The sequence below is a fragment of the Drosophila subobscura genome, chromosome O (genome assembly GCF_008121235.1).
Source record: "Drosophila subobscura isolate 14011-0131.10 chromosome O, UCBerk_Dsub_1.0, whole genome shotgun sequence".
Classification (NCBI taxonomy): Eukaryota; Metazoa; Arthropoda; class Insecta; order Diptera; family Drosophilidae; genus Drosophila; species Drosophila subobscura.
In genome coordinates this window covers 5,845,214-5,869,685 of record NC_048533.1, presented here as the reverse complement: position 1 = coordinate 5,869,685, position 24,472 = coordinate 5,845,214, and the positions used below count along the sequence as shown (strand labels likewise).

General features: G+C 45.0%; 8 protein-coding genes across 9 annotated transcripts; 3 read left to right on the top strand and 5 right to left on the bottom strand.

Moving 5' to 3' along the window:
- Nucleotides 1–216: 216 nt before the first annotated feature.
- On the bottom strand, nucleotides 217–4,258 carry LOC117899720 (ER membrane protein complex subunit 1). Its single transcript, XM_034809939.1, is given in 13 exon segments — nucleotides 217–800; nucleotides 870–1,274; nucleotides 1,332–1,484; nucleotides 1,552–1,753; nucleotides 1,814–1,891; nucleotides 1,953–2,147; nucleotides 2,212–2,546; nucleotides 2,628–2,648; nucleotides 2,720–2,821; nucleotides 2,824–3,031; nucleotides 3,095–3,241; nucleotides 3,311–3,953; nucleotides 4,034–4,258. Coding segments are annotated over 13 exon segments (2,748 nt in total). The 5' UTR covers nucleotides 4,132–4,258; the 3' UTR covers nucleotides 217–639.
- An 80-nt stretch (nucleotides 4,259–4,338) lies between these two features.
- Nucleotides 4,339–5,934, top strand: LOC117899718 (transcription initiation factor TFIID subunit 7). The gene has a single exon (XM_034809937.1). The coding sequence runs from the start codon at nucleotides 4,419–4,421 to the stop codon at nucleotides 5,766–5,768; it is 1,350 nt and encodes a 449-aa protein (XP_034665828.1). The 5' UTR covers nucleotides 4,339–4,418; the 3' UTR covers nucleotides 5,769–5,934.
- Nucleotides 5,935–6,037: 103 nt separating this feature from the next.
- Nucleotides 6,038–8,286, bottom strand: LOC117899717 (amidophosphoribosyltransferase). Its single transcript, XM_034809936.1, has 2 exons — nucleotides 8,174–8,286; nucleotides 6,038–8,105 (listed from the first exon to the last, which is right to left on the bottom strand). Exon 2 carries the CDS (start codon nucleotides 8,086–8,088, stop codon nucleotides 6,457–6,459), a length of 1,632 nt encoding a protein of 543 aa, XP_034665827.1. The 5' UTR covers nucleotides 8,089–8,105; nucleotides 8,174–8,286; the 3' UTR covers nucleotides 6,038–6,456.
- Nucleotides 8,287–8,662: 376 nt separating this feature from the next.
- Nucleotides 8,663–9,615, bottom strand: LOC117899719 (putative riboflavin kinase). The gene is given in 3 exon segments (XM_034809938.1): nucleotides 8,663–8,870; nucleotides 8,873–9,169; nucleotides 9,246–9,615. Coding segments are annotated over 3 exon segments (642 nt in total). The 5' UTR covers nucleotides 9,508–9,615; the 3' UTR covers nucleotides 8,663–8,787.
- A 953-nt stretch (nucleotides 9,616–10,568) lies between these two features.
- Nucleotides 10,569–14,008, top strand: LOC117897196 (zinc finger protein 271-like). 2 transcript variants are annotated; one of them, XM_034805899.1, is made up of 7 exons: nucleotides 10,569–11,300; nucleotides 11,356–11,472; nucleotides 11,536–12,185; nucleotides 12,232–12,262; nucleotides 12,321–12,392; nucleotides 12,455–13,598; nucleotides 13,663–14,008. In XM_034805899.1, exons 1-7 carry the CDS (start codon nucleotides 10,678–10,680, stop codon nucleotides 13,687–13,689), a joined length of 2,664 nt encoding a protein of 887 aa, XP_034661790.1. In that variant the 5' UTR covers nucleotides 10,569–10,677; the 3' UTR covers nucleotides 13,690–14,008. The 2 variants fall into 2 exon arrangements, with proteins under 2 accessions (XP_034661790.1, XP_034661789.1); XM_034805898.1 differs by having other exon boundaries at nucleotides 11,533–12,185.
- Nucleotides 14,009–14,096: 88 nt separating this feature from the next.
- Nucleotides 14,097–15,263, top strand: LOC117897197 (39S ribosomal protein L19, mitochondrial). Its single transcript, XM_034805900.1, has 2 exons — nucleotides 14,097–14,252; nucleotides 14,307–15,263. Exons 1-2 carry the CDS (start codon nucleotides 14,174–14,176, stop codon nucleotides 15,197–15,199), a joined length of 972 nt encoding a protein of 323 aa, XP_034661791.1. The 5' UTR covers nucleotides 14,097–14,173; the 3' UTR covers nucleotides 15,200–15,263.
- A 13-nt stretch (nucleotides 15,264–15,276) lies between these two features.
- LOC117897199 (protein unc-50 homolog) lies at nucleotides 15,277–16,597 on the bottom strand. Its single transcript, XM_034805901.1, has 3 exons — nucleotides 16,018–16,597; nucleotides 15,575–15,934; nucleotides 15,277–15,518 (listed from the first exon to the last, which is right to left on the bottom strand). Exons 1-3 carry the CDS (start codon nucleotides 16,346–16,348, stop codon nucleotides 15,382–15,384), a joined length of 828 nt encoding a protein of 275 aa, XP_034661792.1. The 5' UTR covers nucleotides 16,349–16,597; the 3' UTR covers nucleotides 15,277–15,381.
- A 3,024-nt stretch (nucleotides 16,598–19,621) lies between these two features.
- On the bottom strand, nucleotides 19,622–22,515 carry LOC117898723 (the record flags this gene model as incomplete). The annotated part of the gene is given in 3 exon segments (XM_034808341.1): nucleotides 19,622–19,668; nucleotides 22,424–22,502; nucleotides 22,504–22,515. Coding segments are annotated over 3 exon segments (138 nt in total), but the record flags the coding sequence as incomplete, so codon positions are not given.
- Between the last annotated feature and the right edge of the window lie 1,957 nt (nucleotides 22,516–24,472).

Genomic DNA, 24,472 nt, shown 5'->3' with positions numbered 1-24,472 from the left:
GAAGACAACAACAGCTGTTTGAGCAGAGAAAGTGTGGGAAAGCGGCGATATGTTAAAATGGTGCTGCAAAACGTAAACACTGCAACGTTGGAAGGGAGCGTAGTTTGAAAAGATAAATGCATATAATTTAATTATGACTATGACCAAAAAACACATTTTATTTACCATTGTCCTCCTTTACAAATGCATTTATTAACTAAATTTTAAACACACAACTTCAATGCTGATATTTTTCATATATGGAAAATTGAAACATACACACGAAATCAAAGGGAACAGAAAAATGCAATGAGTAACCCTTTTCAACAGCTAATTAGAATTACATATTTTGTTTGTTGATTTAACGCTATATAATTAATTATAAATAATTGCCTAGGCTTAGCGTTGAGAAAATATGGTTCATCGATTGCATTATTTGGATTTAATGCAGCTACTAGAATTATGTTATGTATATCAATATTCTCATCGCTTCTAATCATCCTTGTTCGCGTCTCTTCATCATCATAATTCTCATCATCCTCCTCATCGATCGTCATCATCATAATCATCATCCCTTGTTGTATTTGGTCGCAGTAAAATTGTATATGTATGTATATAAAGCAATTATTTAATAATAATAATGCCCACCACACGCCACGCCTACTTCCACGCCTGCTTGAGCAATTTACGCGACGCTAAATGCTTAACAATCAACGAGCCCGATGTGAGAGCGACTAGCACTATGGAAATTAGTATATAGTCAAAGTCCTCCTTCAACAAATCGAACGTCTTCGAGGGCGCAACGCGCGTAACGAACAAATCTGCAATACAAATTGATCAAATTTTAGCCATCCAACGAAGGAAAATATAAAAGAATCTTCAGAGCATACCTAAACCTGTGGCAACGACTAGACAGGTACTCTCCAGACCACTGGGCGCAGTGTAAATGTTACGCAGGCGGGCCACCGTCTGGTTATAGTTAATATGGCTCTCCGTGGGCAAAGGCAACTCGGGTATATAGGGAATGGCCCCCTCCTCGCGTCCCTGGGTCGTGGAAGCAATGGGACGGCGAGGATCCAGCAAATGCCAAGGCATTTCAATAATGGAACCGCTGGCAGTGCCAATTAACACATGCTTATTGGTAATACCGCGCTCGGTGATTGTCTCGCGAAGCGCTTCGACTATGGCCGGTATGATATAGGACTGACGCTCCACGAGCGGCATGGGTGGCGCCTGCAGTGAGCTCCAGACGCTGCTGTTTGCCTGCGCCTTGCCCTCGTACAGTTCAATAGTGGCTATAAAATGAAACATTTCGTATACAAAATTGCATATGAATATCTTGTCTAACTTACTAATCTCTGTGCGTCGCACTTTCTCATTAAAGTACGAGTAAGCGAGCCAATTTTCCGAGTGTACAATGGACAATGGAGCGCGCACCTTGCGATGAGTCATCGAGAAAATCACGGAGCCCGACACAACATCAACCAAATACAAATTAAGCACGGCTAAAGAAATGGAAAGCATAACTATAAGTTTAGCCAAACACTTTTGTCGCTCGCATACGCAACTTACACTTGTGTGTGGCATCAGGGGCCTGGGTAACGAAGGCCACTAAATTGGGATTGATATATTTGTAGAGCACAGAACGATCGCCCAGCACACGTCCCTGGGAGTGAACATGCTCGATGGGATTTTTGCCAGCAACAGCAATGATTTGTTGCTCTGAATTATGACCGCCCAAACGGGCATTCCAAATGTGTGTGCACGACAGTTGCTGCATAGGAGAACCATTCAATTAGTGGATGACTCCACGGTTTCAATTTGCAGTACTCACTCCACCCGCATATTTCACAAAGTATCCCTCGAGTTGTGCGCTCTTCACATCAGCTGTATACAGATACATGCCATTGGCCTGCAAAAGATATTCATAGACGGTCAAAGGTCACTTTTGGGCTAGTTATGCGTTCATTTACCAGTGGTGTGGCATGCTGGGGATACACATGCACCTTATTGGAGGCATCCAGTATGAGTATACCCTTGACAAAGTCCTTTTCCGTCTCGGCCAGCAAAGAAAGCTGCTTGATCTTAAAGTCTAGCTGCAGCAGGCCGCCCTCTGTGGCCAGGCCCGTGATGGGATTGAAGCGATACAGAACACCATTGCCATTGACCTGTAGATCAGGATTTCGAACAATTTAAAGAGTTTCAATTAAGAGTTCTCTCAGCCACACTTACAGAATTCTTTGCCACAATGGCGCACAGGGGCTGCAGTGGAAAGTGCTTGGCTGTGCGCTGTACAATCAAACGCATTTGCTCGGCATTGTCAAAGCTGTTGACTTTCGGTAGATACAGCTGCCAGTGATGTTTGCCCGAGATGTTGTCGATGCCAAATATCTTGCCATTGCGTGTGAGCAGCACCAGCATCTTGTGAAGCCCAAAGGAGTCGCGAACCAAACCCGCCCGCTGTGTATCTGTGGGCGGTGGGCCCAGACCGATGACATGAAGGAATAGGCTTCGTATTTGAACAGCCTGCGTGCTAATGCGACGCAAAAAGGCGCTGGCAATGTCCCCTAGTGAGAGAAAAACCATCAATTTAGATAAAAACGGGTTCGTAAAGATAGGCATTAAGTAGAGATTTCGGCATATCTTACTGTCAAAACTTGTGGAATCCACTTATGGTAAGCAATTTTCAGGGTTAAACATTAAATAAACGAATTCTTAGCATTGAGTAAAGGTAACCTACCGGCTTTGCCCTTCATTTCGCTCTCCAACGTTCCCTCTGTATCGGCCAGGGGCAGGTCCATGAACTGCGAATCGATCACATTGGCCAGCGACTCCTCGCGACCCAACGCACCTTTCCCTGCTGCACGGCCACAATGGACTCGGCGCTGGTACTAAACACAAACATACAACTCTTGCCATCGCCATTACGCTTCAGCTTGCAGTCGAAGCTGTTTAACGTGGGAGTGCCAAAGTGCTCGGGGAACTGTAGTGTCTGCTGCAACTCAGGAACGGGCGCGCAGTTATCCAAATAAACGGCACTGATTTTGAGATTCTAAACGAGGAATTTAACTTTTAGCGAGCACTGAGATTGGAATTTTACAAAAAGGGAACCTACTCCTGATGTGAGACCGGCAGAGACCACAATTTTGCGATAGTTAAAGCTGCCCACTGCATAGCTGGCGCCTTGAAGGGCATCGCACACGGCCTGATCCTTATTGACGCTCACAAGCTTGCCATCAACAATAACAACGCCGTTGACACCCTGTTGGGGAATTTAAATTACAAGTTAATTGTCTGCTAATCCTTCAAGACCCCAAGTCTTTGGTCCTACCTCCACTGCCTCAATTGTTCCCTGGGGCTCAGTTTCCAGAGCGGTTCTTATCACTTGGGTGCTCTTCGACACCAAATCCAAGCTGATCAACTGCTTGCCGTCCACACAAACGTAGAATGTGCCGCTGAGGGTACAGGTTTCTTTTGTGATCCAGGAGGCCATGATTTTGCTGGTGCTGCCAGTGCTGTGGCCAGAGCTGGCAAAGTAGGCGGTGACCTCGAGGTGGCTTCGCCAAGCCGGCACAATGTGATAGAGAATTGAGTTGCTATAGAACCAGACGGCATCCTGAGCCTTCTCGGAATTCAGTGGCATTATGGACCACTCCCATTCGATGGTGCCGATATTGGTATTCCAGCCACGCACCAGAGCCGGCGCATGGCCCTGCACTGTGAGCATATCGAATCCCAAATTGGTGCCAATTGGTGCTGCGGCCGTTTCGCTGCTGTCGACCGAGAAACCGCTCACTTGGAGCAGCTTTATGTCGCCGCGCGGCTTTTGTTCGAGCACCTGTCGCCACATAATGGCGCCGGTTTTCGGGCATAATAAGGCCACGACATCCTCATGAGTGCTGACCAGCAAACGCGGTTGAAAGTGATTCAAATCGACGCGAGATTGCTTCAGGGCTCCCACATGCACGCTTCGCCTGGTTGTGAATGATGATCATACGATTCGTTACACAGATGATGGTCAATGGTCAATGAGTGGATGTGTTGTGTCACTTACCAGTCGAATTTCTTAATCTGGTCCTCGTACAGCGCCGAGCAGGTGCTCAAAAGTAACAGCGCTATGGAGATACCGGCTAAAACATTGATGCCTAACATTTTGTGTGTCTTGCCGTTATGTTTCCGACTACCACAAGCACAACAAATTTAACTACAAACGCGTTTTTATGTTATAAATTAAAAAAAATCCACATTAATTTGTGTTTTCCGTCATGGCAAAAGGGATGAGAAGAAGAAATTGGAGCAGAGCAGGGTTGGTTATCGATAGCACGCAGTGTTGAACAGCAACTGATGGCGAATGCGCTCGGCTTGCAGCACTAAAACCAAACCACAACAAATGCCACGAATTCTGGAAAAATCGCGAAATAAATGAAAAACGCCTTTAAATGTTTGAAAAGAAGAGCGACAAGGCCAAGGAGAATGAGCGTAAGCCGCGCGACGATGGCATTGAGCTGGAGAGTCATTTTATAATGCGCGTACCGAAGGAATTGGCCGATATTGTCCACGAATCCATTCAGGCGGGGAACATAAAGGATAGATTATCCATACAACTGGATCAGGATCTGCGATACGGTGAGGTTAGGCTGGATGATCAGTTGCTCTACACGAAGCTTGTGGACCTGCCCACGGTTGTGGAGAGCTACAAGACCATTGACAACAAAAGCTTCTACAAATCGGCGGACATTTGCCAAATTTTGATCTGCAAAGAGGAGCCCGATGAGGAACCCGAGAAGGAGTCGCCCAACAAGAACAAGAAGAAGGATCCCAACAAGGTGGACAAGAAGTATTTGTTTCCACATGGCATAACACCGCCCTGCAAGAATGTCCGCAAGCGTCGCTTCCGCAAGACGCTAAAAAAGAAAAACGTGGAGGCACCCGAAATCGAGAAGGAGGTCAAGCACTTGCTTCGAATCGACAACGAGGCGGTGCGTGTCGACTACGAGATAATAAATGAGGAGGATAAGCCCTCCGACGATATGGATCAGTCGGATATCAAGGCATACAACGACGCGGATGATGAAATGCAGGACGACAACACCATGAATGCCAGCGAGAAGGCCATCAACGAGAGTGGCATGCAGCGCGATATCAATGTGGAATCGGATGATGATGATACCAGCAACTTTGCCACTCAACATCGTGCCCCGAATATGGGCGTGGCAGCCCACGACATCTTCGGTGAGGAAGTATCCACCACAGATGACGAAGACGAGGGTGAACAGCGCAACAGCAAGATGCAGCGACGCGAGCAAGAGGATTCATCCCGTCTTTCAGCAGACGATTCCCGGATGTCGGACTTCTTTGGGGCCAGCACCAGCGGTGCGGGCGGAACCAGCGGCATTAAAATGGAGCAGAACGAGTTCACCAAAGCCATGTTTGGCCAAGAGCCGAGCAGTCCCAAATTGAGTGCCGCTGGCTCCAGCTCGAACCTAGCTGCCCCGAGCGGCTTCTACGACAACCAAATGCTAACGAAACGGGAGGAGTTTGAGAACATGGAGTTTATGGATGAACCACAGCCCCAGTACACACAACAGCAGGTGCACGAGAAGATCAACCAGCTAACGCGGCAGCTCAGTGAGCTGAAGGCACAGCAGACCCAAAAATCAATGGAAATTGCATCCATTCAGAACGCCACGCTCAAGCAGCGCATGCAGGAGACTCTCGATAACTTGTATACGCAGGTAATTGAAAGGGAGCTGGAGCTTAAGGACTTTGAGAATATGCTAGAATCTTAAGCTAAATATGTATTTTAAGTAGATTAAGTTGAAAGTTTAAATAATAGATAAGTTGCTGGTTGTGTCCCTGTATTGTTTATTGTTCTTTAGATTCGATTTGCATCGAGATCTGTTTCAAATATCAGTACAGGGCTGACAATCTACAACTGAAATGATGCATTACAAACATTGACCCAATGGCAGCGGCTGATTGAACACAGAGACCTTGCCATAGGTTCCAATTGCAACTCCTCCATGATGATGGTGATACCCGATATGTGGTGCCAATTTTGTTGTTTTAATGATCATAATGTCTTTTATTGGCATTTGCAATTAACAAACGTATAATGATATTCAAAAGTAAAGTGCATTGCGCACAGATAGGCAACATAGAAGTCTACATTTTGTACTATGAGTATAGTGGATGTCTTTTAAGAGAGCTCTTTTCACTTACGACCTAAATAGTTAGTCTCTATAAAAATATGTATTTAAAAGCGGAATGGGTTCTAAATGCATTAATTTGTGACATCAAATTCCGGGCTCTCAATGGCTTTCATACTGTTTGTTGCATGTTCTTGTGTGACAGGTGGGTCAGATTGGTAAACAAATAAGAGGGCTAGGGGGGGATGCAAACTGGTTTCCAGAACCTACATTTTTGAACTACATTTTCCGAAAATATTCCTTCATTGTCTTTGCATCCATACATCGATCACCAGCTGAGTTCGTCGGGTAGGCCGCCTGGATACTCACCGGTGAGGCAGGCGGTGCAATGACCCATGGCCTTGCCTTTGCCCTTGCCATCTCCATCGCCCACATCGGCCGACTGCTGTTTCAGCTGCACAGCCTGCACCAGACCGGCGACACTCAGATAAGCCAAGCTGTCGGCGCCCACATGGCGGGCCAGTTGATCGGCATTCAGCTTGTTGGCAATCAGCTCCTCGCGCGTGGGTATATTGATGCCCATGTAGCAGGGATATTGCAGTGGGGGGCTGGCAATGCGAATGTGTACCTCGCGGGCCCCAGCGTCGCGCAGCAACTTGATAATCGGCCCAATGGTGTTGCCCCTCACAATGGAGTCGTCGATGAGGACCAGGCGCTTTCCGTCCACATTCTCCGACAGAGCACCGAATTTCTTGGCCACTCCCAGCTGGCGAAGTCGTGTGGAGGGCTGAATAAAGGTGCGTCCCACATATCGATTCCTGCAAAGCACTTCGGCAAACTCCAGTCCAGATTCGCGGGCATAGCCATGGGACGCCGCTGTGCCAGACTCTGGCACCGAGCTCACAATATCCGCCTCGACGGGAGCCTCGCGCCACAGCTGCCGTCCGCACTGCATGCGCACAGAGTATACCATCTGGCCCTCGAAGATGCTGTCTCCGCGGGCAAAGTAGACGTACTCGAAGATGCAGAATGCCATGCGCTTGAAGTCCGGACGCTCGACAATGTCCACAGTGCGGTAGCCGCTGCGTGTCAGCTCCACGATCTCGCCGGGCTCCACTTCGCGCACATAGCGTGCTCCGATCGAGAGGAAGCCGCAACTTTCGCTCGACACCACCCAGCCATCGGCCGGGGTCTCCGAGCTGTTGCCGTGACCTGCATTGATGGGCACAATCTTTCCAATACACAGAGGCCGATTGCCATAGGTGTCGCGCACCGCGTAGATCTTGTCCTTAAGCATGATGACCAGCGAGTAGGAGAGTGGAGCCAGCATCATGAAGTGCCTGATTCTGGCCGGCCAGTTGGGGCCGTCCAGCTCGGACACATCCTCGGGTGCACAGCACAGCGACTGGGCAATCAGCTCGCTGTCGCTGTGGGTGGAAAGACCCACACCACGGGCCAATACCTCGCGCCGCAGAGATTCGTTGTTGACCAGCTCACCGTTGTGAGCCAGTGCCATGGCACCATGGGCCGTGTGCACCACAAAGGGCTGGCAGTTGACCACCCCTGAGCCACCGGCGGTGGAGTAGCGAGTGTGCCCAATGCCCAAGTTGCCGCGCAGCTTCTTCATCGAGTCGTAGTTGAAGAGGGTGCTGATCATGCCCATTCCCTTGTGGACGTTGAAGTTTGTGGAGCTCTTTCCCTCGCTGGTGGCGATGCCAGCCGACTCCTGGCCGCGATGCTGCAACGCCACCAGGCCCAGACAAATCACGTGCGCAATGTCCATCTGCGTGGGCCAATCTCCGCAGGCAATGGCCCCAAACACTCCACATTCATGCGTCAAACCGGTTAGCTCCTTGCTCTCAGCAATGGACGTGGGCAGTGCAGTCAATGCCGAGGCAGCTTCCACTTGTTGCGCTGTTTCCACGCGCACATGTTGTTGCTGCTCTGGTGGCGTCGACATGTTGTTGCTGCCGCTGGCTACGAACGCAGATTGATATTATACTCAGTTGGTCAGTTGGATTCGACTGAAGCGACGAATGGTTTACCTGTTGATTTATGCAACGGTTTTATACACGAAAATTCTTCGCACGCTTCGCACGCGCACCTTATTTGTGGGTGTAGGGGGGTCCGATCAAGCGCAATATCGATAGGCTTTAACTATCGATACGCGACTTAAAACTTTCCGATCGGCTGAAAATTAATTCACTAAATAAATAAGGCAAAACTCGTATATAAATGGAATCAATTAATGAAAATTCAAGATAAGTAAATAGCTAAATTTACGCAGTGGACATTTTAGATATTAAGCGGTTTGTCATAAATGCGCTCCTATCGATAAAAGCACACGATATTTTATAAGAAAAGAAATTATTAATAAATTAATAAATTGGGGATGTTCATCCATTCAATTATGAAAATTAAAGTTAACGATTATAATTGAATTAATAACCGTAAAAGCAACTCATGTGTCAGCAGTTTTCTATTCCAAGGGCAGGTTGCAGTTTAATTTGGGATAAGGTTTAACATTTATATTTGTATTTGTTGTATAATTTATTTTCTTGTCATGATGAGCAAACACCCAACTTAAGTACCTGAATCGATATTCGAACTCTCTTATGTACATATTGCTAATTAAACGATAAGATACGCTCTGGAATAATTATTTACATTCACACTCGCTAGGGTTTTTGGCAAAGAACGTAGCCTCTTGTAGTTTCTTATTTTCCGGCGTGTCCAGGTGCGTTTTGCCTGCTCAATGTCCACCTTGATGGCGGTTATCAGTGCCTCCAGCGAGTCGAAGCTTTTCTCCGGTCGCAGATAGCCCACGATGCAGATCTTAAGTAACTGGCCATATAGATCACAGTTGAATTCATGCAGCATATGCGTCTCCACACTCTTCTCTGTGTTGTTGTAGAAGGGATTCCAACCGACACTGAGGACCATTTTGTGCACGGATCCGTTGTCCACATTCGCCCACCCGTAGTAGACGCCTGTGAGCAGGGATTCGGGAAGAGATTTTACCACCTCCAGCGGAAAGTTGGCTATAAATAAAATTGATGAGTGGTTTGGTTATCTATTGGAAACGACCTTCGCGGTCACAGTACAATTCCCACGAACCTGTCGGAATGCCCAGCTCTTTGGAGCCGCGGCCAAACCCCCTTACAATCTCTCCGCTGGCATAAAGAGGAAGTTGGTTCAGCATTTGGTTAATGTGGCCGTTGCTTGTCGTGTTGTGGTGACGCTTAAAAGTCTTCCTAGTTCTAGACAAATTTCTGGCCGAGCTGCGGTTGAGCAAAATGCAATTGCTTATTGTTGGCTTCCACTGGGTGTGGATCACGTTACAGGAAAATTTATTCAGACCAGCAAAATAATAAGACATTGATCACTGTATCGTTCGCTTTGATTGCCGCAGCGCCACTCGCATAACAACTAATATAATTAATTATTATAAAGCTAGTTTTTCAACGAACCCAATCAGCTGACAGCCCTGGTGCTGCCAACCTGTGTTGTGTTTGTTTGGAAAGTGCGCGTGAATTTAAAACTGCAGAATAAAACCATTGAAAAAATACCAAGAGCTTGACAGAAATGTTGACTAGCTTTACCATATTACAATAATTAATAAGTGGTTTTTATTACTCTTTACTTTTAAAGGTTATATTTTATTTGTGAAATTTAATTGCGTCAGATTCGCACTCCTAAACACTTCAAAGTACACCTGGCACACTTGGATCAATCACACTTCGATCCGTCAATCTAGTAAAGTTGCGCTGCGTTTGCTTTAATATTATATTCAGGCACTCATTTATTTTGACTAAATATTTTCGAAGTAATTTGTGACCAAAGCCACTAACATTATAGTATAGTAGATTCTTCTTTTGGTACAAGCGAAACGTCACCTCTCAATGTGCGTCTCGGAGTCCCAGGCCTCTGCTTTGTTTGATTACAAAATGAAATCCGTTCCACCGGGGCAGAAATGCAATAAACATCTCCTTATAAATTGATCAAATGAGTACCGATTATAAGATTAATAAATTATTATATCAATATAATCAGTTTTCGTTCGACTGCATAAATAAGTTTTGAATCGTCTCCATTTAATACCCATTTCTTGACCTTTTTGAGCACCTGAGTACTGGGCTGAACAAAAAACAGGGTTGATTTCTTATCGTTTGTATGGGAATATCGACCCTGATTCTGTAATTCGAAAATTTAGCGCATTTGAGTACTAGGCTTTAATTTGAAATCATTCCAATAAATTGAAATTATGAAAACTAGCTGATTTTGTGAATAATTAAATGATGATTCGAGTAAAATTACAGACTTTTTCTCTTTGCTAGTATGAACAGTCTTGAAGATCGATAGTATCGATAGTGAAGCGAAACAATCGAAGATCTGCTAATTTTTCAACCATCGATTCGATCGATGACGCTATTGATTTTTCTCTACTCGACGCGTTGTTTACCGCCAAAAACTTAACCAAAATGCTTATTAAGTGAACTTAATTTTTTAAATTTAAACTAAATTATTTACTTTAAAGCCAACTCAAAAGATGGAGAATATGTGCAGAGTATGTCTGGATAGCTCCGTGATAGTGGTCGACATATTTGCGGCAATACGCGATCCAAAAAGTGGACCCGAATTCGGAAAAAATCCCGCAGACTTGCTAAGCCAGTGTTCGCCCACATATTCTGTGGTGCGTGGCGACGATTTGCCGCAGTTTATTTGCCTCTCCTGCGTTGAAGCCGCCAAAAACGCATATCGTTTCAGGCTTAAATTGAACCAAAGCAAGGCCAACTATCGTCAGCTTATTTTAAAGAAATTGAAATGCTTGGCACCAACTAAAAGTGGTCTGGAAAATGTGTCGGAGCTCTCAATAGATGGCCATGATATTCAGAAAATTAAGCAAATGCCCGAGCTGGCTCAGATGGCAGAAGCGAATTTTCAGAATCAAATTTTAGAGGAGGATCACATACCCAATAATTTAGAACCGGAAAAAGCACAGAAGCCTTTTTACAAAGAGAGTTCTCCGGCTTTGATGGATCTACTAATGAGTTTGTCATCAGACTCTGAGAAGGCGGAAAGCGATACCGAGGCACCGAAACCTACCACACAGATCAAGTGCAGGTGGTGCGGAAAGCTAATCTCGCGCAATCAGGTTAAGTTTCATGAATTGTGAGTATTACGGAGCAGTGCTTAGGCATAAATTCTATTTGATATTGTCCATCAGGTGTTCCTGTGCCAAGCTGCCGTTGTTCGCCTGTAATGTTTGTGGCAAGGGATTCGGGACTGAATACCACCTAAATAAACACATGCTCAATCACAATAACAAGCAGACGTCGAAAAGGTAAGTCAATTGTCTTTTACATCGAACAAATGCTAATTTTCGTTAATTTTCGCATTCAAGAAGCAATGGAAAGCCTCCTGAAGGTAAAAGTTCGAGTTCACCCAAAAAGAAGCAACCAGAAGACCACTCAAATGATCGTGAGAGGAGCATTTCTCCCAGAAAAGGTCGTAGCACCGAAGAATTTCTATGTCCGGAATGCCATAAGAGTTTTGACTCAAAGGAAAAGCTGACATTTCACAGGGATATTATGTGCCATAAATGTCCCCATTGCTCACGCTTTTTGTCAAGCGATCGCAGTCTTAAGAGACATCTCAAGGAGAACTGTACAATGGCAGTCTTTGACTGCCGTCGTTGCCCACGCAAATTCATGCTAAAAGATGACTTGCTGGCGCACCAGAAAACTCACCACAGCAATAACGGTGGAGTTTTAAATTGCATGAAATGCCATGCAGAATTCAATGATATCGTTTATCTGCGGATCCACGATCGAGATCACCATCCAGATCAAGGGCAAGTTAAGCATAGCCAAGGAGATACAGGAGCTGCTTTGCATAGTAACAGGAAACGTCACATATCGGATCAGGGTCAAGAACATGGTCAACTGAAGTGTAGCCAAGGAGATACTGGCGCTACTCCCTGTAGTGCCGGGAAACGGATCATTTCGGAAAATGATCAACTGGGGTTTAGCCAAGAAGATGCAGGAGTTTCTGCCCGTGGTGCTAGGAAACAGTTTAGGCCAGAGCCAATTGCTTCGGCCTAGTCGCTCAAGGACTCCATCACTGCTAAAGAAGTAGTTTTTCCAATCGAATGAATTAAATATATCTTAAGTAACTTTTCAATCCCGCCAGGATGCAGAGCTGCGACGACACGGACACTGACACCGACACATCAATCGATACCGTTAGCCCACCCTTGGGAAAAGTACGCCTATCTGCTTGCATGTAGTTTCCTTTTCTTAACATTTTGATTTATCCTACACCAGAGAAGCGAGTTTTCCCTGCGAGGAGTGTGGTAAGAAATTTGCGACAAAAGCTAGCCTGCATAATCACACTCGTTTGCACGCTCGCCCCTACAAGTGCGAGCATTGCACGAAGAAGTTTACTCGCAAAAGTCAACTGGTTGAGCACAGTCGTCGTCACACGGGCGAACGTCCTTTCAAACACGAACGTTCCTACAAGTGCTCGGACTGCGGCAAGACATTTCGGACACAGCAAAGCTGTATTAGGCACGCTCTTGTTCACACGGTCGAACGTCCCTACTTATGCTTGATTTGCAACGCGCAATTTAAGGACGAGGCTTCGCGGAGGAGACACGCTCGTACGCACACTGGCGACCGTCCGTTCCAGTGCCCGTATTGCGACAAGAAATTTACGCGCAATGAATGTCTGGAAATACACAAGCGCATTCACACGGGCGAACGTCCCTTTGGGTGTACGCAGTGCGACAAAAAATTTTATCAAAAGTCAAACCTGGATGAACATATTCTAGATCATACTGGACAACGTCCCTACAACTGCTTGATTTGCAAGAAGGAATTCAAGGTTAAATCTAATCTGAACAGACATGCTCTTACGCATGCCGCCGAACGTCCTTACGGGTGCTACGAGTGCGACAGGAAATTTACATCCTATTCAAACCTGAAGAGGCACACTCTTACTCACACTGACACACGTCGTTACAAATGCACGCGCTGCGACAATAAATTTCAGCATAAGCGAGACCTGGATAAGCACTCCTTTGACGTTCACGATATAAGTCTTTACGAGTGCAAGCAGTGCAACACGAAATTTTTTCGCAAATGCGACCAGACGAGGCACTATCGTCTGCACAATAACAAGAATTATTTAAAGTGCGAGGATTGCGGCACACATTTTCAGAGCAGTAGTGACATGATTAACCACACTCGCTGCGATAAAGGGCCCAACACCTGCTTGCAATGCGGCATACAATTTAAGCAAAGCTGTTTGCTGAATCAGCATATTACTCGTACTCACGAAAGTATTCACGAAAGTCTTCCCGAGATGAAATTCAGTTCGAGTACGGATCTTGAGGAACATATGCACAAAAGAGCGGCGTCCGACAAGTCAAGCTTTACTAAAGATTATAAGCTGGAAAAGCGTTTGGTCGTACGTTTGACTCGTGTGAAATAGCCAATGAACTTCTAATTTTTTTTTTCTTTACGTTTTGCAGGAAAACCAGGACGATGAAAGCGATTAGATCCATATTTTGTTATTGACGTTAATGAATAACTCATTTTTTTCGTTTATATTTTTGATTTCTCTTAAAAGACTTGAAGCTGTTTCCTATTTTTGTTAACTATTCTATATTTTTTTGTTGTTATTTAAACGCTACAGCGAAATTGGTTGGTCGCAGACGATGAGTCCGCATTGACCAGGTACTGAAAATTTTGAACTCAAAAAAGAGTTGTTTGCCGAACGAACACCAGAAATATCGTTGTTAACTATTCATACATCATACATTATAATACTCATTTTGACATATTAAATAAATCCCTAATTTAGAATGACTGTTAAGTTGGGAAAACTTAAAGTGTATAGAAATTTTACTTTCAATTAATTATTAAATTTGAATTCATCGATAGGCACTCTGCTCTCGCGGCGTAGGACTGTATCGATGGACCATCGATAGCTTTTATATCAGCTGTAAAAGCATGATTATCTAAACATTTATTTTTTATTTCATGGTAAAATTTATAAAAATGAACGTGAGCAGGGCCATGAGTAAAAGATGGGCACAACAGTGCGTCTTCAATCGAATCGGTACGTATTCGTGAGTTTCCGGACGAAAAATGTACATCCAACTTATTTTTTCAGTCACATTTTCCACAAAACCCACGCAACACGCCGCCGCTGTCTCCGAGCCGGCAGCAGAACAGAAAACAGTTGCGACTCCTGCCGCCGCTACAGCTCAGCCAGCCACAACCACGCCCGCGCCCACAACGGCACGCAAGCCCATTGTACCTTCTAACTATAGGTTCATTTATCCCGAATTCCTGCCTGATCCCAAAGTGGAATGGCGGAACCCGATCCGTGAGAAGCTTGAACGCTTAGATATGCTAGACCGTCGTCGTCAAATTGATCTGCCAGAGTTCTATGTGGGCTCCATAATGGCGGTAACCAGCTCCGATCCCCATGCTGCGGGCAAGACCAGTCGCTTTGTCGGCATTTGTATCAATCGGGACCGCTGCGGTCTGCGCTCTCGATTCGTGCTGCGGAACGTGATTGATCATCAGGGTATGGAGGTGGTCTACGAGCTGTACGATCCCACCATCCAAAAGGTGGAAGTGCTGCGTCTCGAGAAGCGTCTGGACGACAACCTGTTCTACCTCCGCGACGCTCTGCCGGAGTACAGCACATTTGATGAAAACATGGAAGCCGAACACCTGGAGGAGGGTGCTCCAGTGCCGGTGAATGACATCAAAGTTGTCCTCCGCCCGCGACCCTGGCTGGAGCGTTGGGAGCGCCAAAACCTACTCGGTGTTGCAAATATTGATCAGTATATTAAGGACAAGCACCGCAAATCGGCGGAGAGAGTGCAAAAGCCTTGGGAGAAGTTCGATATGATGAAACAATATCGCTCCACCATACCCGAGGAAGAGCAGAAGGAGGTCTTTGCCGAGGTCCACACAGAACTGCACAGCATGGAGCTGCAGCGCAAACGCAATAAGCGAAAGCGCACCTTTGGGAAGCCCAAGCAGCTTGCATAAAACATTTGCATTTGTTATTCATAGTTTTACCCAAATAAACCTAAAACGTGTTGTTTGACTGAAGGACTATTATGAACTTTGGATAATGCTAGAACGTCTAGTTTATTAGTCATAATCGTAGAGGGGATGGTAGAGGTGCTTAGCAGCTAACAGCAGAATAAATTACAATGCACGTTGGGCGTTTAGTAAACGCGATACTTGTAGAAGTTGACAAAGGATATCGTGGCATTCCAGCCAATGATTGTAACGACCAGATACAACAGGAAAATAATGGGCAAAGCAATGAGTATGAGGCGGGTGTTCTTCAGATGGGGAATGCCTGCAAGAGAAACTCAAAATCAATATCCTGCATCCCAATATCCTGCATTTACTCACAGTTGTAGCCCAGGAAGGTGATATATACATAGTAGCTCATCCCTAAGAGCCAGAAAGTGTTGCCCAGAAACCGCGATATGAACCACGTGTGACTAATCAGCCAGTTGTAGAAGAAGAGCTGGATGCAGTGCAGCAGCATGAGGGGCGGAAAGAAGGCATTCAGGTGCACATCGAACGCGTAGCCCCATTCAATGTCTGGCTCCAAGCTGTTGGTGCGCAAAAAGCGATTTGTAATCGCCCAAAAAAATGATGCAATAATAACGCCAGCCAGAAGACAGTCCACGCCAATCACATAGAAGATGAAGCCGATGCTCTGCCAGAATCTCAGGCCCAAGACATAGGCAAATCCCAGAGACGTCACTGCAGATAACAGCAGATAAATTAGCACACAGAATGGTGGGGAGACGATGACGAAGACGACGAGTGGGTGGGACGACACTTACCACATAGACAAACAATCAAGAGCACCAGAAATGCCGGATCGTCTCGGGCGAACTGTGATTTGGTTTGTTTTCTGTAGTTAAAGTTCCTATACACCTTCTGGGGTGCTATTAGCAGATAGATCATTTGCCACAGTGCAAATTCGAAGTCCATTTGATTGAATTTCAGCAGACGTCGCAGATATTTGTAGCTCTTTGTGGTCGCAGACAGGCAATCCTTCCGATGGTTCACTGGGGGTGGCAGGTGCGAGGTGAGCCGCGAGGCGCTCGAGTAGCCCGACACCACGGATGGCGTCGGCGACGTTGTGTACTTAACGTGGCTATATTGGCTCATTTTTGTTTTGTTTTTTTTTTGAGGTTTTATGTGACCGCTCTACCCTTGGGTAGAGGGGATTATTTGACCGCCCGCCTTTACAAGGAGGAAATCGCCACGTCGAGAAATGTAACTTGTTACAGTTTTACTACAATTTTGTCGATGAACTCGATTTATGTTTGGTACGAGCTAATTTGTTCTTTTTCGAAGAATTATTATTATATTTCTTAGCGATGGATAGTTTTGTGTTGGTAAAATTAAAAAATTATATGCGATGCGCTATCGATAGTATCGCAAGTATCACAAATGTTACTTGCGACTACGTGCATTTTGGCAAGTGTGTGCCTTTCAAAGCAGTATGTTGCCACTCCATGTGGAAAAAATAACGACAACAACGAGATGGGCGACAATCGACCATACCACACGATAGTTACGAAACAGGCTGACAATATTAGGGGTGAGAGCGTGGTGACGGTTAAAAATTTAAAATTTTTTCAAATTCCCTTCACAAAGGAAAAGAGTTTTCAAATTCCCTTAACAAAGCAAAACAGCTTTCATGGTACGCAATTTGTACAAAAAACTAAGGTGTCGACAACAGGTAAATACGTCACAAAAATTCCAGTGGCGCCAGGTCCATTACACGGCGATTTCATCCCCGTGATGGAAATTCTCCAAGGAAATCCTCTCCTGTGTCTAAACGGTCAGGGAAATCCTCTCTGCCAGAAGCTCTCGCATGCACTATTAGGGATCCTCTCAACAGGTGCGAAAAAAAGGTGGGAGCTTTGAAAAGTTCGTCCTTTTTTACCTGCTTGCCATACCTTGATTTCAAATGCCAAGAGAGGATTAGGTCAGCAGAGAGAGCAAGATATTTTCTTCTCTCTCCTCATTTTTGCGTCTCAATTTGAGCACAGAAATCCCACAAATAATATACGTTCACACTTACAAAAACAAGCACTATTCTTCGATTTTGATGTTCCGTTTAATATTACCAGCTAGTTAGGATAAGATCTCATTTTAAAAATATTCCGTAATATACCCAAGTCTTAAATGATGCTGATTTTCTATTTGATATTACCAGCTTTCAAAGATTTTAACACAAAAATCTCTCTATTATATTAGAACCCCAGAACTCAAATGGTGAATTTTGTGTGATAGGCTGAATTTTGAATACCTAGTTCATGTAACTATCAACAGAGGGCGCTGCCATGGCATTGAGACTAGTGCTGGTAAACGCCAATGAACTCGTACTTAACAGTCGGTAACACAGTTCAATTCAAATATTAATTGTCCTCGTCTACAATCACTAGCTTCGCTTTGTTATTAGCAATTTACTAAGGACTTGTAATTATAATTATTTATAATGCAAATGTAATCCAATTTATCAAACAAACTCCTTCCATAATACAGTTTTATGGTCATAATTTAGGGATTACATACATGTATGCATGTATTTATGTATGTACGTGCAGAAATTTGGATCGCACAATCAAAAGCGAAAAATGTAAACCCAGCAAAACATACGTTAAACACCCACAATTGCTGGGCAGTTCAATGGAATCGGTCAGTTTCAGCTGCCGAGCAACAATTAAGGCATCATTCAGTGTACATGGACCCAAACCCAATGATCAACGATCAACGATCAACGGTCAGCGATCACCGGGCTGGTCCTAGGGGCGATTTATGGCACGGTCTCCAAGCAATTGCTCGGATAGGGACGAAAAACAATCTTTATCACATTTATTGCAATGCCCTTTGCCTTTTGTCAACGATGGCAGCGGCCCAAAGACAATGGCAAGCGGGTGCCAAAGGAGAGCGGCGAGCAGAAAAGGTCAAACAATGACCCTTCCCAAGGAAGCGGCCGAACAAAAGCGCAACCAGAGCGCGCGCACGAACTCTCTCTCTCTCTCTCTCTCTCTCTCTCTCTCTCCTGCCACCCGACATTGAGGTTGTCTTAGAGGTCAAGTTTGACCTTACTTAGAGGCAACCCCTATCGATGTTCAGAGATCCCAGAGATCCACTCAATTTTTGTGTATTCTCAGGGGTAGATTTCTCTCAGACAGAGAGCGCGAGTGATCTCAGTGAGCGGCTCTCTCTCCCGCAGTTTTGGTGCTGGTTGAGTGAAACTCTCGGGCGATTGGGCCATCCCATCGATCCTTGTCCACGCAGGACACTTCCGGATGGCATTCAATTGTAATTCTGCAACAATCGCGCTTTTCTCTCTTTGTCACAGTTTGTGTCTGTTATTGGTTTTTTAGCTCATGTTACCTTCATTGTTAGCCCTGAAATACTTCCAAGATAAATGGCCAAAAATTGGCCGGATAGCCAGCATTCAGCATCCAAAAAGCAACAGCAGCAGCAGCAGAGCAGCCGTTGGCTGTCTGACAGTTTTTGGCGCCCATAAAAATTAAATGAAAATTAAGCGCAAACATGAGAATTCTGTCACATAAATTGCGCCAGTCCCCTACACCCTCGCAGACCATTTCTATCCCTTGGAACCTGCACCTTGCCTCTCAACTATTTTTAGTCCTTCGGGCAGCTGTTGCTTCCACTTCACTCGCCTCGACTCCACGTCTCGTTGTTACACAAAAATTAGTCCATCTGCAGGGCAGAGAGTTATGCGTTGTAGGACGCTGCTGAGGTTGCTGCTTGATTAACACATGTCCTGCCCCATGCGGGCGTATCCCTGGCGTATCCGAACAAGCACTTCTCTGCTCCTTCACATGGCACGCAGGCGCAGTAGCTGGCAATCGATGTGTTCGTGCTCAGTTTGTTGATGCTCTTAACTCATTCATTACGAATTGGAGGTGTTAAATATGCCACATGCATCATGTTGCGGCTGCTGCAGAAGTTTCAGATGCCACTGCTGGGAACAGTGCACAAGGAAAAGGTTTAAGGGAAGGATTCAACCTGGAGATCACATGTGGGAGAGTGACTTAAGGCGGTATCATTGAAGCTACTAAGAAATGTGTGCACTTCCAAGTCTTTGCCTGCTTTATTCAACTTTGAACTTGATTTGGGCAGTTGTCGATCCCTTGATAATTCATCAGAATGTTATATATTGTGTTCTTAACTCTCCTGTAACCCAAAGCATAGACAGGATTTACCACACTCTACAAATGGCAAACAATTTCTCTGTTTAAAACCTACCTAAGCTCTTTCCAGACTCTCTTCCCATACAAATTCAAAATAAATCACTTCGATTTCCCGCTTTCTTTTCCTTCCCATTAGTTCAGCTTTTCTTCGCTTTCCATTCAACCACTAAAAAACTATCAATTCTTTATGCCAAATCATGAATCACTTCAATATTTTGTCAAACAAACTGCGGGAATCTCCCTGGCATTGCAGCCACAAAGAAGCATCAAAGATTAATCGTGCGTCCATAGAGAGAGAATGCCACAAGATTGTGATCGTGTAACATGGAGAAATCATGGGAATAACAATAAATACAAAACACTGAATCAATCATAAGACGCGAAAATCCTTAAGGATATCAAACAATAGCTCTGAACACGAACCAAAGAGCGAGGGTCTCGACCCTCGTGAGGCAATGTTGCGCGTGCGCAGCGCACGCTCCCGTTAAATGTTTACGCTATTACGATCCTTGAGGAGCAGGGTGCAAGGAGCAAGGAGCAAGGAGCCAAGGAGCAGGCAAGGAAATGAGCCTATTATGGGCGACCCTCCGACCCCCGACCCCCGACCCCTGAGACTGGCACTGCGACCCCGGAAACACACAAATCTTACGCGCCAATGTCGCGTCTCCGAACACGCGACATTTACATTCCGAAAAGGCGACCCTCGTGGACCTCTTGCCTTTTCATGCGCTTTAGGGGTGTCTCACAAATGATTTTCTTATGTCTGCTCCTCTGGGATTTTGGAATTTGTGTTTGCTTTTCCCGGGAAATGGGACTTCTTCCCATTCAAATGAGTTGAGCGAAGGAGCAGCTCCTTCTTTGGCGACGATATTTAGTGTGATCTTTAGCAGATCTTTGACATCTGCCCCTGGCTCTGGCTGGGCTCCCCGCTCTCACAGCGTCATGGAGTTATGCCCTAATTTCTGGTAGTTCTTGGGTAATTTTTCAAGTTATGAAAATTTGTTGCGCTCCAAAATGAATGCTGCTACCATTCGTGATGCTACGGGGGGTCCTTCACTGCTTCAACAGCTGACAAAAATGAATCGTAGAAAGTCTCCAATCTATGGCTAAGTGTCAGCTCAGATTTAACGCCAATTGAGGGGGCATAAAGAAAGTACTTTCCAGAAGAAGGCACAATCAAAGCTGGCCCATCGGCTGAATGGACTCTCATTTCACGGCTGTCCGCTTAGGACCAACTCTCACGGCAGAGAACGCTCCAATTAGCCCAGATAAAAAACTTCACTTCTACTAATCCCTTCAGCGTGTGATTGGCCTCAGACGAAGGCAAAGATCGTCATCGGCCATCGGCCATCGGCCATCAATGGATGAATGGCATACAGATTTAGATCGCCAACAATATGAAAATGTCACGCTTATCGGGGCAGAAGAGGAAACCTGAATGTCGCTCGTATCGGCACAAGGATCAGGTCTTCATCGTCCCTCATCTGTTGTGCGGTTTGGCGGCAGAAAGGAAGTCGAGACCACTGGGCCTCGCCTTTGGCAGTGCCACTGCCGAGGTCCAACTTTGTCCTCGTCATCATCATTGTCGCCTTTGGTTGTTTTTCTAGCCGTCCATCAGCTGAAGCTGAAGCTGAACCAAAACCGGATGGAAGCGGAATATAATAACAATATATGAACATGTATCCTGTGCAGAGGATATTGCCACGCTGCCGCATACAAATCCTATTCGAAAAAGAGAGAGAGAGAGAGAGAGATTTGCCACTGCCCTGAAATGAGATGCAGGCGTTGCTCCCACTCCAAGCAGCGCTCATCCACCTTTTCCTACTTTTCCTGCTATGGTACGGCACTCCCACTCCGAGTGCCAGGACCCGTGCCTCGTCCTGGCGGCCCATTGTGCGCACAGCCGTTATTTGAATGACATTTGAATTTGGGCATTTCTGTGTCCTTCAGCCGTTCGCTTGTTGGATTTCAATTGTTGGCATCTCTCACTCTCTCTCTCTCTGTCTGGCACTCATTCTGTGGCAATCGACAGGACATGCGATCGGGATCAGCATTTGATGTGATGAATTCATTATAAAGACAAAGGCAGCAGCAGCAGCAGCAGCAGTAACAGCAGATGGATGGCAGAGTTCAAGGAAATGTCATGGAAATTGCTGGAGAAGCGGGAGGTTGGTCTTAACAATATTAAAATATTTTAGGAAATTCAGGAGAGTCCCTGAAGAAGTTTTAACGATTCACCAGCCTGATCTACCATGAAAATATGAAACTCCTAATCAATGGAACAATTAATAAACTAATCAGCACTCATTCTCCCACAACCCTCTAGAGCCCATAAAGGCAATCCATAAAAAAGCCATCATGCCCTTCAAAAATATCCGATCATGCCACGCCCATTCCCCTTCCCTTTCCCTTTCCCTTTCCCTGCGCTACCCTCAAAAGGTCAATTGCATAATCGTGCCAGCCAGCGGATACACCAATTATGTACCATTTTCGTATTTTTTACCCTCCCCAACTATAAAAAAAACACACCCCACACGCACGCGGTATGTAAAAAAAAGTGCCCTCCTATTAAGTGGCGCTAAAAATCAAATTAGGGGTGTTTATCCCAGCGACGACTCCTCGATTACAACATCATCTAAAAAGTGTATATCGAGGGGCATGCAACAGGCAGTCAAAAGACAAAGGATCGGAGAAAGGGAGCGGATGCGGATCTAGAGGGGAACAAAAAAACAAAAAAACGGAAGCACTTTTTATGAAGTGTTGCCTTTTTATTGGTGGTTAATTTCCAGAGCTGCATACTCGAGTGTTTGACGAGGGTAGCACGATCATGCAGCATGATGATGCAACAGGCGGGTGAGATAAAACGACACGAGATACAAAGGAGTAAAAGGGTTCCCTTCCGATTCGGGGATGCGGCAAGAATCGGTTTATATTTAGAGGCGAAATGTGTTGAAAGGGTAGAAAGTGTTGGATGCTGGGAAAACGTGCCTCATCTCCGGCTTCTTTTTCAAGTTCAATGACAAAGATCTTGTGGTGCCACACGCCCAAAAACCATCTAATCCCTTGGCGTTGATTGGCCCCCGCTGCCATCAGACAGGGGTATCCAAAAATAAATGAAAACAATCAAATGGGGGACAGCGCATTGCCATAAGTTCATTTTGTTTTTATTAGGCGCTGTAAATTGTAGTTGAAAACGCAGGGCATCTGGAGAGGGAGCATCTGAAGTGTGTGTGGAGTGTGGAGTGGAGTGTGTGTGGCACCAACAAAACTCTTACGAAGTGTGACTGAAGACAGGGGGAAAAAATGGAGTCTCAGACAGCCGAAAAAAGGGTGAGTACTGACTCCAAAATGGCTGCAGAGACTCCGAGCAAAAAGTTCATTGAAACTAAGGAGAAAGCAAGATGCTTTGCTTTAGCTAGTGAAAGGGAAAAGTTTTTGTGTCTACAAGGTCATGTTGGATAAACTTTTGAGTGGCTTATTAAATAAAAGGCAGTCAAAGAATGTTCTTCCATGAACATTTCCGAGTTGTACAAAGTGTAACTTCCTCAGATTTCTATCATAAATACTTAGCCCTATTTTATTAGCATTTTGCTCTACAACTTTAGGCAATATTTCTATATTCTTCATATCGAAAACCCAGCTGCTCCAATTAGCAACATTTACTTTAGATAAAAGTAACCACCGAAAGGGAAACAGTACTAGATATATTGAAAAATAAAAGGGTTCTCCCTTGCATGCGAAAATTCAACACCTTTATTCAGATTGCCAAGCCAAGTCCTTCCACACCCTTGGCAGAGTTTGCTAAAATATTCCAGAGAAAACCCAGTGAGGGGAAGGCAGAGAAGCATAGAGTGAAACCTATTGACTGTTTGTCCCCCTATTGTCAACCGCAATGACCAGCTGAAAAATGCAATTTAACCCTTGGCAAATCGAGGCAGGAATGCAGAAATTTATGCACTTCACTTTCGGGAAAATGTGAAATTATTGATGGATGAGCAGGTGGGAAAACTCAAAGGGAAAGGGAGGAAAGGCTTGGCTTCGGAGCAGCTGAAAGTGCGAGTGAATCATGCAATTGCCAGATGTCATACAGCGAGGGGACACAAGCCAAATTATGGGAGTGGAATCGAACTTGATTTAACTGAAACTGGAGACACCATATCCGCCCATCAACCACGTATGAATCTGCACAATCCGCAATCCGATGACAACTTGGACAACTCCAAAGTATCGGTTGACACCTGTAGACGACCACGGATACACCTCCATCAACATTTACTCCCTGAGTTACTGATACTTCATCTTCATCCTCCTCCGAGGGACTCTCTAATTGCTCACATTACAACGCTCTCTCCCCACAGCTGACATTTGCACTTCGAACCTTTCCACAAAAGACCAATAAGTCGATTTATCCCAAAAAGAAACCAACAGCAAAAAAACACAAACGAAATTCCTTTCTATAGAAAAAACACATGTTGCTAAAAAAAAGTATCTTTTACACGAAGGAAAACCTTGCCCTTACCTGTTTTTTATTCACATGTCGAAGGCATCCATATCCATCCCACCCTCCCTTAGGCGATATATCGATCCATTGAAAATATTTGCCAAATGTTTCTCTGGATTCTTTTTTCATTTTAGTTTTTCTTTTTTTCCGTTTTTGCAACCCCTCTTACAGCGGGGTAGTTGCAATTCCCTTACCCACCCCATCGGATGCCCGTATCAAACATTTTTGGGTTGTTTTTCCTTTCAATTTTTCGCTACGTTTTTTCATTATTTCTGTTTGTATTTTTTGTGTGAGATCTTTTTATTGGTTGCAATATCGTTTTTTGCATGCAATTTCCTGGAAATCATTTGGATTGTGTAATAGGCGTTGATTTGACTTTTTGACTGGATTTTGATTGGTTTTTATTGGTGTTTTTTTTAGGGAGGAATTAGGGGAAGAGAGTTCGCGATTGATAGGATAATGTGGGAACCTTTGCGGCTAACTTTGAATGGGATTTATAGGCAAATGAGTTTTATTTTAAGGAGATCTTAAAACTTGATCTTTGGAGTAGGC